Here is a 13,836-nt window from a genome sequence, read left to right as displayed (position 1 = left end):
TGTGTGTGTCTCTGTCTGTGTGTGTGTGTGTGTGTGTGTGTGTGTGTGTGTGTGTGTGTCGTACTATTGGTGTGTTGTTGAGTGGGGGGTCCACCAGCAGCACCATTTTGGTCGAACTGTCTCCCGGTTCGTTCTTGAGGGCTGATGGGAAAGAAAAAAAACCCTCATATTAAAAGTTTCAACAAGGAAAAATTGTACGTGGCTCTCAGCTTGGAATTTAAGGCCTTCATTACCCAGAAACCCTTTCTGCCATCAGTAAATAATTTACCCCAAAAAAAATGACAATGACTTGATTGATTGATAGAAAAACAGTCTACGTACCGAAACCAGACGCCATCCCCGTTCTGTTGTTGTTAGCATTAGCCATGTTAGCAGCAGCAGGACTCTCCAGAGGACCTGGGCCTCGGCCAGGCCCTTGGCCATGCATCGTGTCTCCATTGGTGGGCTGGCGCTGCTCCAGCGCCCCCTGCTGGCTCACCTGGAGCTCTTCGGGGTTCGGCGAAGACTGAAATCCTATTGAGGAGGGTGGGTACTGGGGGTACAGGTGGCCCTGGGCTTGACTCGGGTGGTAGCCCTGAGACAAGGGCGGGGAAGCCAGATACGATGAACTTTGGCTATGATATCCAACCGAGTAGTTGGGGTTTCTGGGAGGGGGCATCTGGTGCTGTTGCCAGGACATCCTGTGAGGTGGAGGCTGATTGACAGGGTACCCGGCCTGATTGAAGGAGGGTGGGTCAGTGGGATGTGGGGGCTCAGCCGACAGGGCCTGGTGCTCGTACTGGGGAGGCATTGATGTGGAAGTCGGAGGGTACTGGGCGTACTCGTCCTGGTGCCTGGAGGGAGGGTACTGGGGGGGAGGGGACGGGGAGCGGGAGGGGAGCTTGGGGTGTAAGGTGTGGGCCTGCTGCAGGGGGAGGAGGTAGATGTAGGGGGGGAACATGGGCATGGAGTAAGCCTGGAGAGAAGAGCAAGGACGAATGTCAAAAACACCAACTGGACCAGCTGCCACACAACCAGTTAAGACAGGTCACCGGTCTTTGGATTGATTTTGATTGATTGATTGATTGATTGATTGTGTAAAGAACAGAACAGCAGACAAGAACTAAAACAAAACAAATCAATAACAGGACAATAAATTAAATAATAACTTGTGAACACTTGGGGAAGAAATATCCACACTGATTGTGAAATCTACCCGCTTACATATAATCAATTCCAAATTTACATCAATTATTTTCAAAGCCAGGAAATAGTCTGGCACATAAGAGTCTAGACTAACTGTCATTTAGTTTTAGTTTTTAAGATTGTTTTTTTGGGGCATTTTAGGCCTTTATTTACAGGACAGCAGAAGACATGAAAGAGGGGAGCGAGAGACAAAGAGAGAGAGAGAGAGACAAAGAGAGGGAGAGAGAGAGACAAAGAGAGGGAGAGAGAGAGAGACAGAGAGAGACAAAGAGAGACAAAGAGAGGGAGACAGAGAGAGACAAAGAGAGACAAAGAGAGACAAAGAGAGAGAGACAGAGAGAGACAGAGAGAGACAAAGAGAGGGAGAGAGAGAGACAAAGAGAGGGAGGGAGAGAGAGAGAGAGACAAAGAGAGGGAGAGAGAGAGAGACAAAGAGAGGGAGGGAGAGAGAGAGACAAAGAGAGGGAGAGAGAGAGATAGAGAGAGAGACAAAGAGAGGGAGAGAGAGAGAGAGATAGAGAGAGAGAGGGAGAGAGAGAGAGACAGAGACAAAGAGAGAGAGAGAGACAAAGAGAGGGAGAGAGAGAGACAAAGAGAGGGAGGGAGAGAGACAAAGAGGGAGAGAGAGAGACAAAGAGAGGGAGGGAGAGAGACAAAGAGAGAGACAGAGAGACAGAGAGAGAGAGAGAGAGAGAGAGAGAGAGAGAGAGAGAGAGAGAGAGAGAGAGAGAGAGAAATCCTCTGTATGTGGGCGCCTACTCTACCAGGTGAGCTACCCAGGCGCACGCAAAGTGTAAACGTAATTTTTCTTTCCCACAGATTTTCATTCCATTACTTTTCAGGGACCCACAATAAAATGTCCATGGCCATTCAGGACCTTAAACACAACCATGTGTAGTATACTTTACTCCAAATGGTTATTAATTATTGCATCAAGATAAACAGCAACCTCTGCTCAGCATTGGATCTTCCTCACAAGCTCTTTAACGACCAAATTAAGGGGAATCCTTAATCAAAAATGTGTTATGTTCACTTTAGGGCTGCAACTAACGATTATTTTCATAGTCGATTAATCTGTCGATTATTTTCTCAATTAATCGATTAGTTTTTTGATCTATAAAAATGTCAAAACGTGGTGAAAAATGTGGATCCCAAAGCCTAAGAGGACGTCCTCAAATGTCTTGTTTTGTCCAAAACTCAAAGATATTCAGTTTACGGTCACAGAGGAGAGAAGAAACTAGAAGATATTCACATTTAACAAGCTGGAATCAGAGAAATGACTCAACCGATTAATCGATTATCAAAATAGTTGCCGATTAATTTAATAGTTCACTTTTTGTTTTTTTCAAAGTCTCTTTGGTTATCAGCCTCTAAAATCCCACATCAGTCGGGCTGTAAACTAAACAGCTGATGCACTGAACCGGCTGTGTTTTGGGGGTTTTAACAAAAAGACCTCTAAAGCCTTTATCTTGACGTGTTTGTAGACTCTTGAGTGACGGTGCCGTTCTTCGTCTTACCTTGACACCCAAGTTGAAGAAAAACTTCAAGATGTTGAGATCTGCAGAGAAAGACAAAATCAAGCAGCTCAGCTTCTGGGCAACTGTGACGGGCATTTTATATTCACAAAACAAGTAATCGACAAAATCCTCATCAGATTTATTACAATGAAACTTATGGGTGATATTATTTCATCTCGCCATTTTTGTCTAAGTGAGTCTATCTTATCTAGGCGAAGGATTTGTTCATGTTCATGCCATACTGGCAGTCTGGCACCGTGGGTGCTCGAGCTCCGGAGCACCCTCGGTATCGGTGCCTATGACTGTAACGTGATGGAGCGAGCGTCGTTAAAACAAAGTGAATCGGAGAAATAAAAACGTTGTTTTTCGCCGTTTCATCACTAGAAAGGCAGCTCTATCCGTAATGTTATCCACACTCATATTTATATGCAACAAATGATATCCAGCTACAAAAAAAGTATTTAAGTCGTCTCATTGGTTATAAACTGGCAGGTTTCAGAAAGTTTACACTCGTCTCGCCCAGAATCTTTGGTCTGGATTGTGTCCGACTGTTGAGACCGGCAGTCGAATCAGGCTCTTTCGATCGAAGCATCGACTATTCGGGGCTCACCCCCTAAACAATAACTGTCCTACTGATTTTGTCCAGCTCACCTAGCGGCAGGTCCTCCCCTGATTTGCTGGAGGACAAGGCTGGAGTCTGAGCCACTTCGCCCTTCTCCCCCTGGGGGAATCCGGGGTACAGGGGGTCCTGGTAGAGCTGGGACAGCTGCTGCAGAGGAACAGCTCCGGGGATGGACGGGTGGTGAGGGGGAGGAGCAGACTGCAGCTGGGGGTGATGAGCGGGGTGAGGAGGAGGAGGGTGAGCCGGAGACTCGGGGTGAGGCTGAGCCGGAGGGAGAGGGGCCTCGGTTTGATTCTGACCGACGGAGGAGTGGGGATAGAGAGAGGGATGGGAAGTGGAGAGAGAGAGGGAGGGATGTGGCACTTGGGAGGGGTGAGGAGGCTGAGGAGGCTGAGGCGTCTGGGCGTGGAGGTGAGGATGCAGAGAGGCCGGGACAGGAACTGAGGTCTGGGAGGGGAGGGGGTAGGAAGCTGCTGGAGCAGGGTGAGAGGACTGGGCCTGGGCCACCTCAGACTGGGAGTGGGAGGAGTACTGGGACTGTGAGGGGTACTGGGACTGGGACTGTGAGGGGTACTGGGACTGTGAGGGGTACTGGGACTGGGACTGTGAGGGGTACTGGGACTGGGGCTGGGAGACAGAGGCCTGAGGGAGGGAGGGAGGGACGACAGATGGCTGGGTCTGTGGCAGAGAGGCTACTTCAGAGTGGGACTGAGGCTGGTGCTGGAGCTGTTGAAGACAGGAGTGGGCCTCGTTCTGCATCGGGGGCGTCCGGGTCTGGGTGTTCTGCGGCAGAGAAGGCTGGGTCTGGGTCTGGGACACGTGAGGGTGACTCTGCAACAGGGAGGCCTGAGATGCAGTCAGAGTGGCTCCAGGATTTGGCAAAGAAACTGGGGGGGGGGGAGAGAGAGAGAGAGAGAGACACACAGAGAGAGAGAGAGAGACAGAGAGAGAGAGAGAGAGAGACACAGCGAGACACAGAGAGAGAGAGAGAGAGAGAGACACAGAGAGAGACACAGAGAGAGAGAGAGAGAGAGAGAGAGAGAGAGAGAGACACAGCGAGACACAGAGAGAGAGAGAGAGAGAGAGACACACACAGAGAGACACAGAGAGAGAGAGAGAGAGAGAGAGAGAGAGAGAGAGAGAGAGACACAGAGAGAGAGAGAGAGAGAGAGAGAGAGAGACACAGAGAGAGACACAGAGAGAGAGAGAGAGAGACAGAGAGAGAGAGAGAGAGAGAGAGACACAGAGAGAGAGAGAGAGACATAAAGAAAGTCAGACCAGGGCTGTCTCTGACATCTCACAGTCTGCACCACATACTCAATATGTAAACTACCATTCAACATACTTTTGTTTAAATCAACAGCAGTGTGGATCTCTCCTTGCCGTTTGGAGACGCGTAACCATGGTAACCCCTGGCGACCCCCACACTAGCGGCATCGCCAGATAATGCTTAAATTACTGAAAGAGGTGAATAACTGGACCGACAAGTCGTTTCATTTTCATTTCTACGTTATTTAGAACGTTTGACAAATTTCTGTCCGTTATGATCGCTGTTGTTACTACCACTTTGCATTGTGCATTTATGCCAGCACATTGTCCAGAATTGCATACCGTAATATTTGACCGGTAATAGTATGCAATTCGCGTACTATTGGTTTCATACCAAGGTTTTGGACATATTAAAAAATCTCTTTCAAAGTTTGAAGCTACGTTGTGTAAGAATTTCTCCCATCTAGCAGTGAAATTGTATATGACAACCTACTGAATATTACTTTCTAGCCCCTCCCTCCTACGGTGGCCTAACCCGAAATTAGCTCTCTCCATCGTTTCCACGCAGCTGTTCTAGCCACTCCAATATTAACTTTGGTCTTTTATTATTATTTTAATTCTCTTTTTCGCTTCCCTGGCGAGTAATCTCCCCCTGGCATTTGTCACGGAGCCACTGAGTGGAAGAGGGCGAAAGGCGGAGGTATGTCCCTCTTTGGATAATGTATTATAAAGATGGAGGTATGTCCCTCTTTGGATAATGTATTATAAAGATGGAGGTATGTCCCTCTTTGGATAATGTATTATAAAGATGGAGGTATGTCCCTCTTTGGATAATGTATTATAAAGATGGAGGTACGTCCCTCTTTGGATAATGTATTATAAAGATGGAGGTATGTCTCTCTTTGGATAATGTATTATAAAGATGGAGGTATGGAAACACCTTAAAATGTCAAATCAATTCGGTATACCAATTTGACCGCAAAACAGCATGTGACGTCATTACGCACAGGTTTTTATTCACTTTAAAGCCGTTGGATGGAAACACACTTTCTTTCCATTTCTTATTCGCATGAGTTGTTTTTACCGAACTTCAGATAATTCGATTGACAAGTGGATGGAAACTTAGCTACTAAAACAAACATGGGAAAATAGGGTCCAGGTTGGAACAATAACAGAGTTATCCTTTAAGTACGCTCAAAACTAGTTTGTACGAGCTCTCCTGTGGGACATTCATGGTGTTACACTCAGTTGTACAAATGAACGCCGACAGAAACAGGTGTGTGAAGTGTGACCGAACAGACGACTTACTCTGGGCTGAAGCTGGTGGAGCCGCGTGAACTTGAGCAGCATGATGGGTAAGAGAAGACGAGGAGGGGGGAGGACTGGGGGAGTGGGGGAGAGAGGAGACGGGCGGGGAGGAACGGGGGAGCGAGGAGGGAGGGAGGAAGCCGTGTGCCGTGGCGACGGAGGGAGAGGGGGCAATGGGAGCGATGAAAGTGGGAGGAAGTGCTGAAAAAGAAGATGAAGAGAAATGAGGAGGAGGTGAGGCGGACGATTCCGGAGGAGGAGGAGAGGGGAGAGAAGAGGAGGACGGAGCGTGGGGAGTCGGGGGTGAGGAAGCAGAAGGGAGAGCAGGGGTGAGGAAGGAGAACACAGTGGCAGAGGACAGGATGGAGGGAGGCACAGCCCCGCCCGTTACGGCAGGTTTGGTGCTCGGAGCAGCAGGAAGAGAGAGCTGCGTTAAAGCGTCAGAGGGTGCGTTTGTTTTCGTGGCAGCACGGGTGACAGGGAGGCTGGAGGTGGAGCTAGACGCCGCGGCGGCCATGTTTAGGTTGGGAGTCGTTGAAGCCTTGATCGAGCTCAGCCAAGAAGGAGTGTTGGAGTCTGGTTTTGCGGACGGAGCAGCGGGAGGTTTTGCAGCAGGAAGGGCGGGTTTGCTGGGTGGTGTAGTATTTGTAGAAGGTGCAGCAGCAGCAGAGGAGGATGATGCAAGTGGGGGCGGGGTGGAGGATTTGGGTCTTTCGCCAGCAGAGGGAGATGGTGCTCTGACGTCTTCGACTGGACTCTTCTATAAAAAGCACAGAAGAAAGAAAAAGAAAAATATAAGAGTTACCCTGTGGAGTTTTCTTGTTAAAGCGTAACTCTCGCCAAAATGCAACCTATAGGGTCTTTTTGTGAATGTACCCGAGTCAAACTTTCGTTTAAAAGCATATTTAGGACGGAATCGCCACTTTTAAATTTACCGTATTCTCCTTTTTCGGTCAAATGGCCTTTTGAATGGGAGTGCTAGGGGCACTTTGATGCTAGCCTCAAAATAGCTATTTTTAAACCACTAAGAAGGCTCGACACAGCATGAGACTTTGCTCCAAGTATCACCAGGACTCTACACCTTAACGAAAGCATTGACAACATTGTTTGTGTTCACAGAGTTTACTAAAAAAGGTTTTGAGCAACTCACTGTAGCTCTGGTTGTTCTTCCGGTCGCCGTCTATCGAGCCAGTCAAAAATAGTCGAGGGAGGAGAGTAAAAATGGAAAGCTCCTAAAGCTTAGTTCCATATAAATGCACGGATAATTCGTTGTTTTGTCGTTACTGAAACACAATATTGACCTCGTAGTTGAAAAAGGAGCCTCATATGGAGTCCGTTCATTCGCATTCGGAGATCGCCTATTTTGGACTGGGAAAATGGCAGATAGTGTAAAGAACTGCTAACGTGAGGTGCTCAAAACCTTTTTTAGTAAACTCTGTGAACACAAACAATGTTCTCAATGCTTGCGTTCATGTGTAGAGCCCCTGGTGATACTTTGAGCAAAGTTTTATGTTGTGTCGAGCCTTCTTAGTGTTTTAAAAATAGCTATTTTGATTCACGATTTGTTGATTTTAACTAAAACAAATTTTATTGTCACATAGGTTAATTATAACTGCTTTCACATCCATATTGTGCTACATTCCTCCTTTGTTGAAGGATACTATGAAGGAGCCATTTCAGCTGTTGTGCGACCGCTTTCCAAACATACGCGTTTGCCGTGAAAAGATACAGGCAACGTAATTTTCTGTTCACGTTAACGGCGCATGTTAAAATCCGGTGCCAATAGGGCACCGGTGCCCGGTATCTACTGGACGAAATAGCAACGCGGATTACGGTGCCACTTAAATGTCTGCGTTGCTCTGATGCTCCAAAACAGACGTTAGAGGCAACAGAAACATCGCTGCATGTCACGCTAGTAAACACTTATAACACGTTACACAGCAGCTAACGTTAGCCTACCGTTAGCTAGTAAACACTAATAACACGTTACACAGCAGCTAACGTTAGCCTACCGTTAGCTAGTAAACACTTATAACACGTTACACAGCAGCTAACGTTAGCCTACCGTTAGCTAGTAAACACTAATAACACGTTACACAGCAGCTAACGTTAGCCTACCGTTAGCTAGTAAACACTAATAACACGTTACACAGCAGCTAACGTTAGCCTACCATTAGCTAGTAAACACTTATAACACGTTACACAGCAGCTAACGTTAGCCTACCGTTAGCTAGTAAACACTTATAACACGTTACACAGCAGCTAACGTTAGCCTACCGTTAGCTAGTAAACACTAATAACACGTTACACAGCAGCTAACGTTAGCCTACCATTAGCTAGTAAACACTAATAACACGTTACACAGCAGCTAACGTTAGCCTACCATTAGCTAGTAAACACTAATAACACGTTACACAGCAGCTAACGTTAGCCTACCGTTAGCTAGTAAACACTAATAACACGTTACACAGCAGCTAACGTTAGCCTACCATTAGCTACAGTAGTAACTGGATTAAACACGGCTAAAATGCTGACAGCTAAACGGTGTAGTGTGACTGTATTTCACTGTAGAGGATTCCAACAGCGGGACGTACAACAGTCTGCCGCTAAAGCTATGAGCTAACAGACTCAAACTAGCCACTGGTCACTGCTGTTGTCTGAAAAACAACACAGACGGGACTAAATGTTGCGTTTACTGGTAAACTGGTAAACCTTGTGACGACTTATGACCGACTGCTATCTGTTGTGGAATTTTCCTCACGTTACTCTGTCCTCTATGACTGTCTACATCTAAACTAAGCTGCGCGGTGCAGGGAACAACTCTGATTGGCTCATGGAGGCACGTGATCAGAGAGTGGTTTACGGAGATTTGGGAAAAAAAAAAAAAAACTTTGATACAGAGCGTCCTATGAACGGAATGACACATTTTAAATATCGTTCGATCACACGAATTTGATCGTGGGAAGCCAAAATTGTGATTGTGACTAAAATTCGATTAATTGTACAGCCCTAATTCTGACCTCACTGGAAGGAAGGTTTATTTCCCGGAGAAAGAGAGAAAGAAAAGGAGACGGAGGGACTGAGGAAACAGTCAGCTGTTACACAAACTCCCGGGCAGTTCAGAGCTTGTGTTTGCGGTTTTAAAATGTTCTTGTGGCAGAGATAGAGGCAGTGATGTTTCCTGTTTCCTCTACGGGACTCTCACACCGCCTCAAAACACACTCGTCTGATCCACGCTCACATGACCGGCCGCCGCAGCCAGAAGTCGTGGTTGCGTTTCTCCAAAAGTCGAATCCGTCTCAACTTTATTACAGTATTGAAGGAAAAACAAAACGAATATTGGAATCCCAAAATTGAAAACCTATCGACCGCACAAATATCCGAATAGTCTTGTTAGTCACATTTGTTTCTAACAAATTAAAGACGCAAAGAACAAACGTACCGTCTTGTTTCTCTGGACCCTTCTCTTGTCTGATCCCTTCCTCCTCCCTCCATCACTCTGCATCTGAGGAGTCAAACAAATTAACATATTTACAGTTATTAAAAAAAGGGCAAAACATCCCAAAATCACTGAGACAAACGACAGCTTTTTACACACTGATAATCAAAAAATAACGGGAATTAACAAATCCAGTCAGTGGTGTAGTCTCCGTGATACGCAGTATACCCACTAAGAAAGCTCCAGGATTTCCATATACCCACTTAAAAATGCCCAATGGCACGAAATAACATACTTTCCATTATATTTTTTGATATATATTCAGTCCCTCCAGAAAAACGTGATTATGCGATCGCATAATTCAATGCATAATCAGCTAAAGTCCGCATATTTATGTGGGGAGGTGCATTTTTTCAAATACGCCGCACTTTCGCCTCATAAATTGCCGATTTCCGCGCAAAATATGCGGGGCTTATTACCGCATGATTTCATAATCCCCGCATTTTCGTTGCAAAAAAAGTCACATATATTTTAGCAGAAAGTTGAAAAATGTTGCGTTTACTTCACACAAGAGCAGCCATTTTCCCCTGTTGCCATGGGAACGTTATGAAGTGACGTTATGAAGTGACGTTATGAAGTGACGTTATGAAGGGACGTTATGAAGTGACGTTATGAAGTGACGTTATGAAGGGACGTTATGAAGGGACGTGAACATCATCGAAAAGCTGCAAACCCCGCGATGAAGCCATGATGAAACTGCAGTTTTTGCAAGTTCCCGCAACGCATAAAATTGCATAAATATCCCGCATATTCCATCGCATTTTTTAAGAAAACGTGCCGCATGATCAAGGATTTTTGCCCACAACAATCACAAAAGGACGGAAGGACTGTATATTGAATTGTCATGTGTTTTTTTCTTCTTCACATCATATCCAATCCACCATAAATTGGTGAATAAAAGTTTTTCAAATGCAGGAAATTAAGTCTTTGACGCTCAAAATAACTCTGGGGGAGGACACCCAGACCCCCTACTATGATATGCCCCCCCTCCCCCAAAGGCAGATTCTGTCGAACTCAAGGTCCGCAAGGCCAAATCCAGCCGAAAAACGTAGAAAAAAAATCCAGAGTTTCGAGCCCCTGGTAACCCAAGTTTCAAACAGCGGATTTTTTCTACGTTTTTTGACCGAGGAAGGGGAGAGGAAGCAGTAAAGGGTCAACCGCATCTGCATTTTAGCCCTTCTCCGGTCTAAAACTTAAGCTTTTTTCATGCCCCTGGAACACCGTCATCACTCAAGGTGTTTGATCGGGGAAGGGGCTCCATAAGCCAATTGCACCTGACTGCAGTACGCAGATCGGGGTTGGGCTAAATCTGGGCGGAGCTAAACGTTTGACACCGTGGGCGCGCCATCTGGTGGCGGACATCAGGCAGCACATTCCCAAACGTCAATGCAGCACCTTTATAATATAATATATATATTATATATAGATATATAGATTATAATAAATAATGATATTTGAATTGTAAAAAGGGAAAAAGAACGGGGTTGGGTTTAGGAAAAGAAGAACAGGGAAAGCAAACGTGACTCGCGGGAAACAAGCCCTGGTCTCTGGGGGACGCCAGACAATAACGGACGGTTGTTAAGGCAGAGTGGCAATCGGTAGAGTCTGGACTTTTTCCGGTGGACCGGGAGTGTTTTGAGGCCGCGAGAGCCGGTCTGCCCGCGAACGGACTAACCTGCCGGCGAACGGACGCTGCCTGCCCATTTACGGATGCTGCCTGCCGGCAGACGGACGCTGCCTGGCCGCGGACGGATGCTGCCTGCCGGCAGACGGACGCTACCTGCCCGCGTGCGGATGCTGCCTGCCGGCAGACGGACGCTACCTGCCGGGCGGTGGTCCACGAAATTTCCCAGTAGGCTAGATGTTTTGGTTCCACTCCGCCGCTGGGTTAAGGAAAAGGATAACGGGAAAAGCAAACGTGACTCGTGGGAAACGAGCCCATGTCTCTGGGGGACGCCAGACAACAATGGACGGTTGGGTTAAGGAAAACAACAACGAGGAAAGCAAACTTCACACGCGGGAAAAGATCTCAAAAAGCTCAAAAGTCCTGTATTTTCCCCTCAGACATACATTCTTCCTTTACCAATTGCCAAGTGATAGAGAAATGGCTCTGCCAATTTCTATTGGGCAAGTGGGCGGAGTCAAACGTTTAGCTCCACCAACGTTGAGCCACTCCTCGATCTGCGTACTGCAGTCAGGGCTTACTCCCATAAGCGGGCAGAGGTCTGCCGCTTCTCCCTACCCTTCTCCGGCCGAAAAACTTGGGAAAAAATCCCACCGAAGCACCCTTCAATTTACCCCAGGGAAGAGGCTACATAAGCGGGCAGAGGTCAATATGGGAAACCGTTTTTCAACCTGCAATTACGCGACACTAAAAGCAGAATTTGAGACTCAGAAATAACCACAGAACCAGAGAGTTTTCATATTCAGGCTGTGAAAGAGCTTGTTGTGAGTCAGCTGTGTGGTAACCTACTATTAAAAATGTAACCATTGCTTTGCTCGATTTGCTAAATTCTAAGACGGCTTTGGAACTTTTTTGCTCACTTTCTCAGGGCTTTATGTGGACCAAACTGTAAGTGAGGAGACCATATGAGACATGCAATAATAGAGTCAAAGATATTTTACTTTTTCAATGAAATAAAAGCACGTCAATGAACTACACGTCTGGCCCTGGATGGGATTCTCTTTCCCCAGTGTTGCCCTTTGTGAAATTGAGTTTGACAGCCCTGCTTTAGGTCCTCAGAAATGAACCGGCATCAGTCTTTGTCGTCTCATCACGTATGCAGATGATGTAAAAAGCATTTTTACAGCCACGTTATCGGTGCCTTTCAACTCACCCCGAGGGCGGGGAAGCTGCGTTCATCTCTGAGCTGGATCTCCACCAACGCCACGTTCCTCTCCTCCTCTTCTTTGGCCAGACGCTCCTCCTCCGTCACACCGAAAGCAGATTCTATCGAGCTCACAGACGTCCTATAAAAAAGGAAAAACACAGCAGGAATATTTGAAGCTGCTTTATAAATCATCAAATCATGTTTAAATAGAACTGAGTAACGAAGATAAATTATGAGATGAAGAATCCCTTTCACACGTCATGCTCTGCAGCCCTCAAAGTACCTCGACATTACCCAGCGGAGCTGTATGTGAGAATGCAAATGTTTGAATGAGTCGGACTGCACATCAGGTGGACTTTACCCTATCAGCTCTCGAGGACAAAGTCTGTGTAATGTCTGGCTGAGGCCGTGTGTGTGTGTGTGTGTGTGTGTGTGTGTGTGTGTGTGTGTGTGTGTGTGTGTGAATAGAGCGAGTGGGCGTTTTGATATCGTGCCGCGGCCGCAAAAACCGGAAGAAAACAAACATCCGAAGGTGAAGAAGGAAAAGGGTCATTCATTTTAGTATTCATTCCCGACGGCCAGCCGGAATACTTATTAGGAGGTACTCCGTTCCCCATGCCGTAGAGCAGTGGTTCTCAAATGGGGGTACGTGTCCCCCTAGGGGTACTTTGGAGGACCTGAGGGGGTACGGGAGATATTTAACAAAATGTTTAATAGTAACAAGGCTGTTGTCCAGAACATTGTTCCTCTTTATGGAGACTTTTCCTACCAAAAATGTGACATTTGCGTCTCCTTCTTTGGACCTATTCTTGCCTTCCTTCCTTCCACTTTCCTTCTACTTTTTACAAGTTTCTTACAAGTTAAGTCACTGTTTTTGAAGTTTTCGACACTATTTTCGACCTATTCTTGCCTTCCTTCCTTCTACCATCTTTTTCCAAGGCTGTGTTTTTTTTTGTTTTTTTTTTACAGTTTTTGTCTCCTTTTCACATCAGCATTTAAATGTTTTTTCCAGATACAAGACTGTTGTTTAGTAAATCTATCGCTGACAGCGCTGTACTGTTCCTGTTTATATAGACTATTTTTTTCTACCAAAAAGCGCTGGTCAGGAGGGTACTTGGCTTAAAGAAACAATTCAAAAGGGGTACATCATTGAAAAACATTTACTGCCGTAGAGGCTAGAGATGTTCCGATACAGACACCAGTATCGGTATCGGCTCCGATACCGCCTAAAACGCTGGTATCGGGAAGTACTGGAGTTAATGCACCGATCCGATACCACGTAATAAAGCCCTAAAGAAAATCTACGTTAAAGTAGTTTATTTATGTTCTTTTTCCGTTATAACTGACGGTCAAACTGGAGAATAAAAGAAAGTTCTGGGGCGTTCAATGTTTGTTTTTCACAAAGAGTTTAACCTCTTTAAAGACTGACAACAAAGATAGAAATCATATCATCCATACAGGGATAGTAGTATACAGCTGTTATACATCATATCATCATACAGAGATAGTAGTATACAGCTGTTATACATCATATCATCTATACAGGGAGAGTAGTATACAGCTGTTATACATCATATCATCCATACAGGGATAGTAGTATACAGC

At 46.1% G+C, this 13,836-nt stretch overlaps 2 protein-coding genes across 4 annotated transcripts in view; one reads left to right on the top strand and one right to left on the bottom strand.

Moving 5' to 3' along the window:
• LOC116064546 (zinc finger protein 239-like) overlaps positions 1-13,836 on the top strand; it is a 914,372-nt gene that overhangs the window by 577,107 nt on the left and 323,429 nt on the right. The window lies entirely within an intron of this gene.
• The window catches only part of otud4 (OTU deubiquitinase 4), a 50,698-nt gene that overhangs the window by 3,064 nt on the left and 33,798 nt on the right, over positions 1-13,836 (bottom strand). For all 3 annotated transcript variants that reach the window (XM_035993826.1, XM_035993825.1, XM_035993824.1), the window contains 7 exons: positions 12,238-12,370; positions 9,344-9,406; positions 5,902-6,661; positions 3,354-4,211; positions 2,703-2,743; positions 322-955; positions 65-141 (listed from right to left, as the gene is read on the bottom strand). In XM_035993826.1, coding sequence (XP_035849719.1) covers positions 65-141; positions 322-955; positions 2,703-2,743; positions 3,354-4,211; positions 5,902-6,661; positions 9,344-9,406; positions 12,238-12,370 — 2,566 coding nt within the window. The remainder of the gene's footprint in view (positions 1-64; positions 142-321; positions 956-2,702; positions 2,744-3,353; positions 4,212-5,901; positions 6,662-9,343; positions 9,407-12,237; positions 12,371-13,836) is intronic.

The sequence above is a fragment of the Sander lucioperca genome, chromosome 17 (assembly GCF_008315115.2).
Source record: "Sander lucioperca isolate FBNREF2018 chromosome 17, SLUC_FBN_1.2, whole genome shotgun sequence".
NCBI classification, from domain to species: domain Eukaryota; kingdom Metazoa; phylum Chordata; class Actinopteri; order Perciformes; family Percidae; genus Sander; species Sander lucioperca.
The sequence above is the reverse complement of the archived record's forward strand: the minus strand, read 5'-3'. Positions and strand labels throughout refer to the sequence as shown.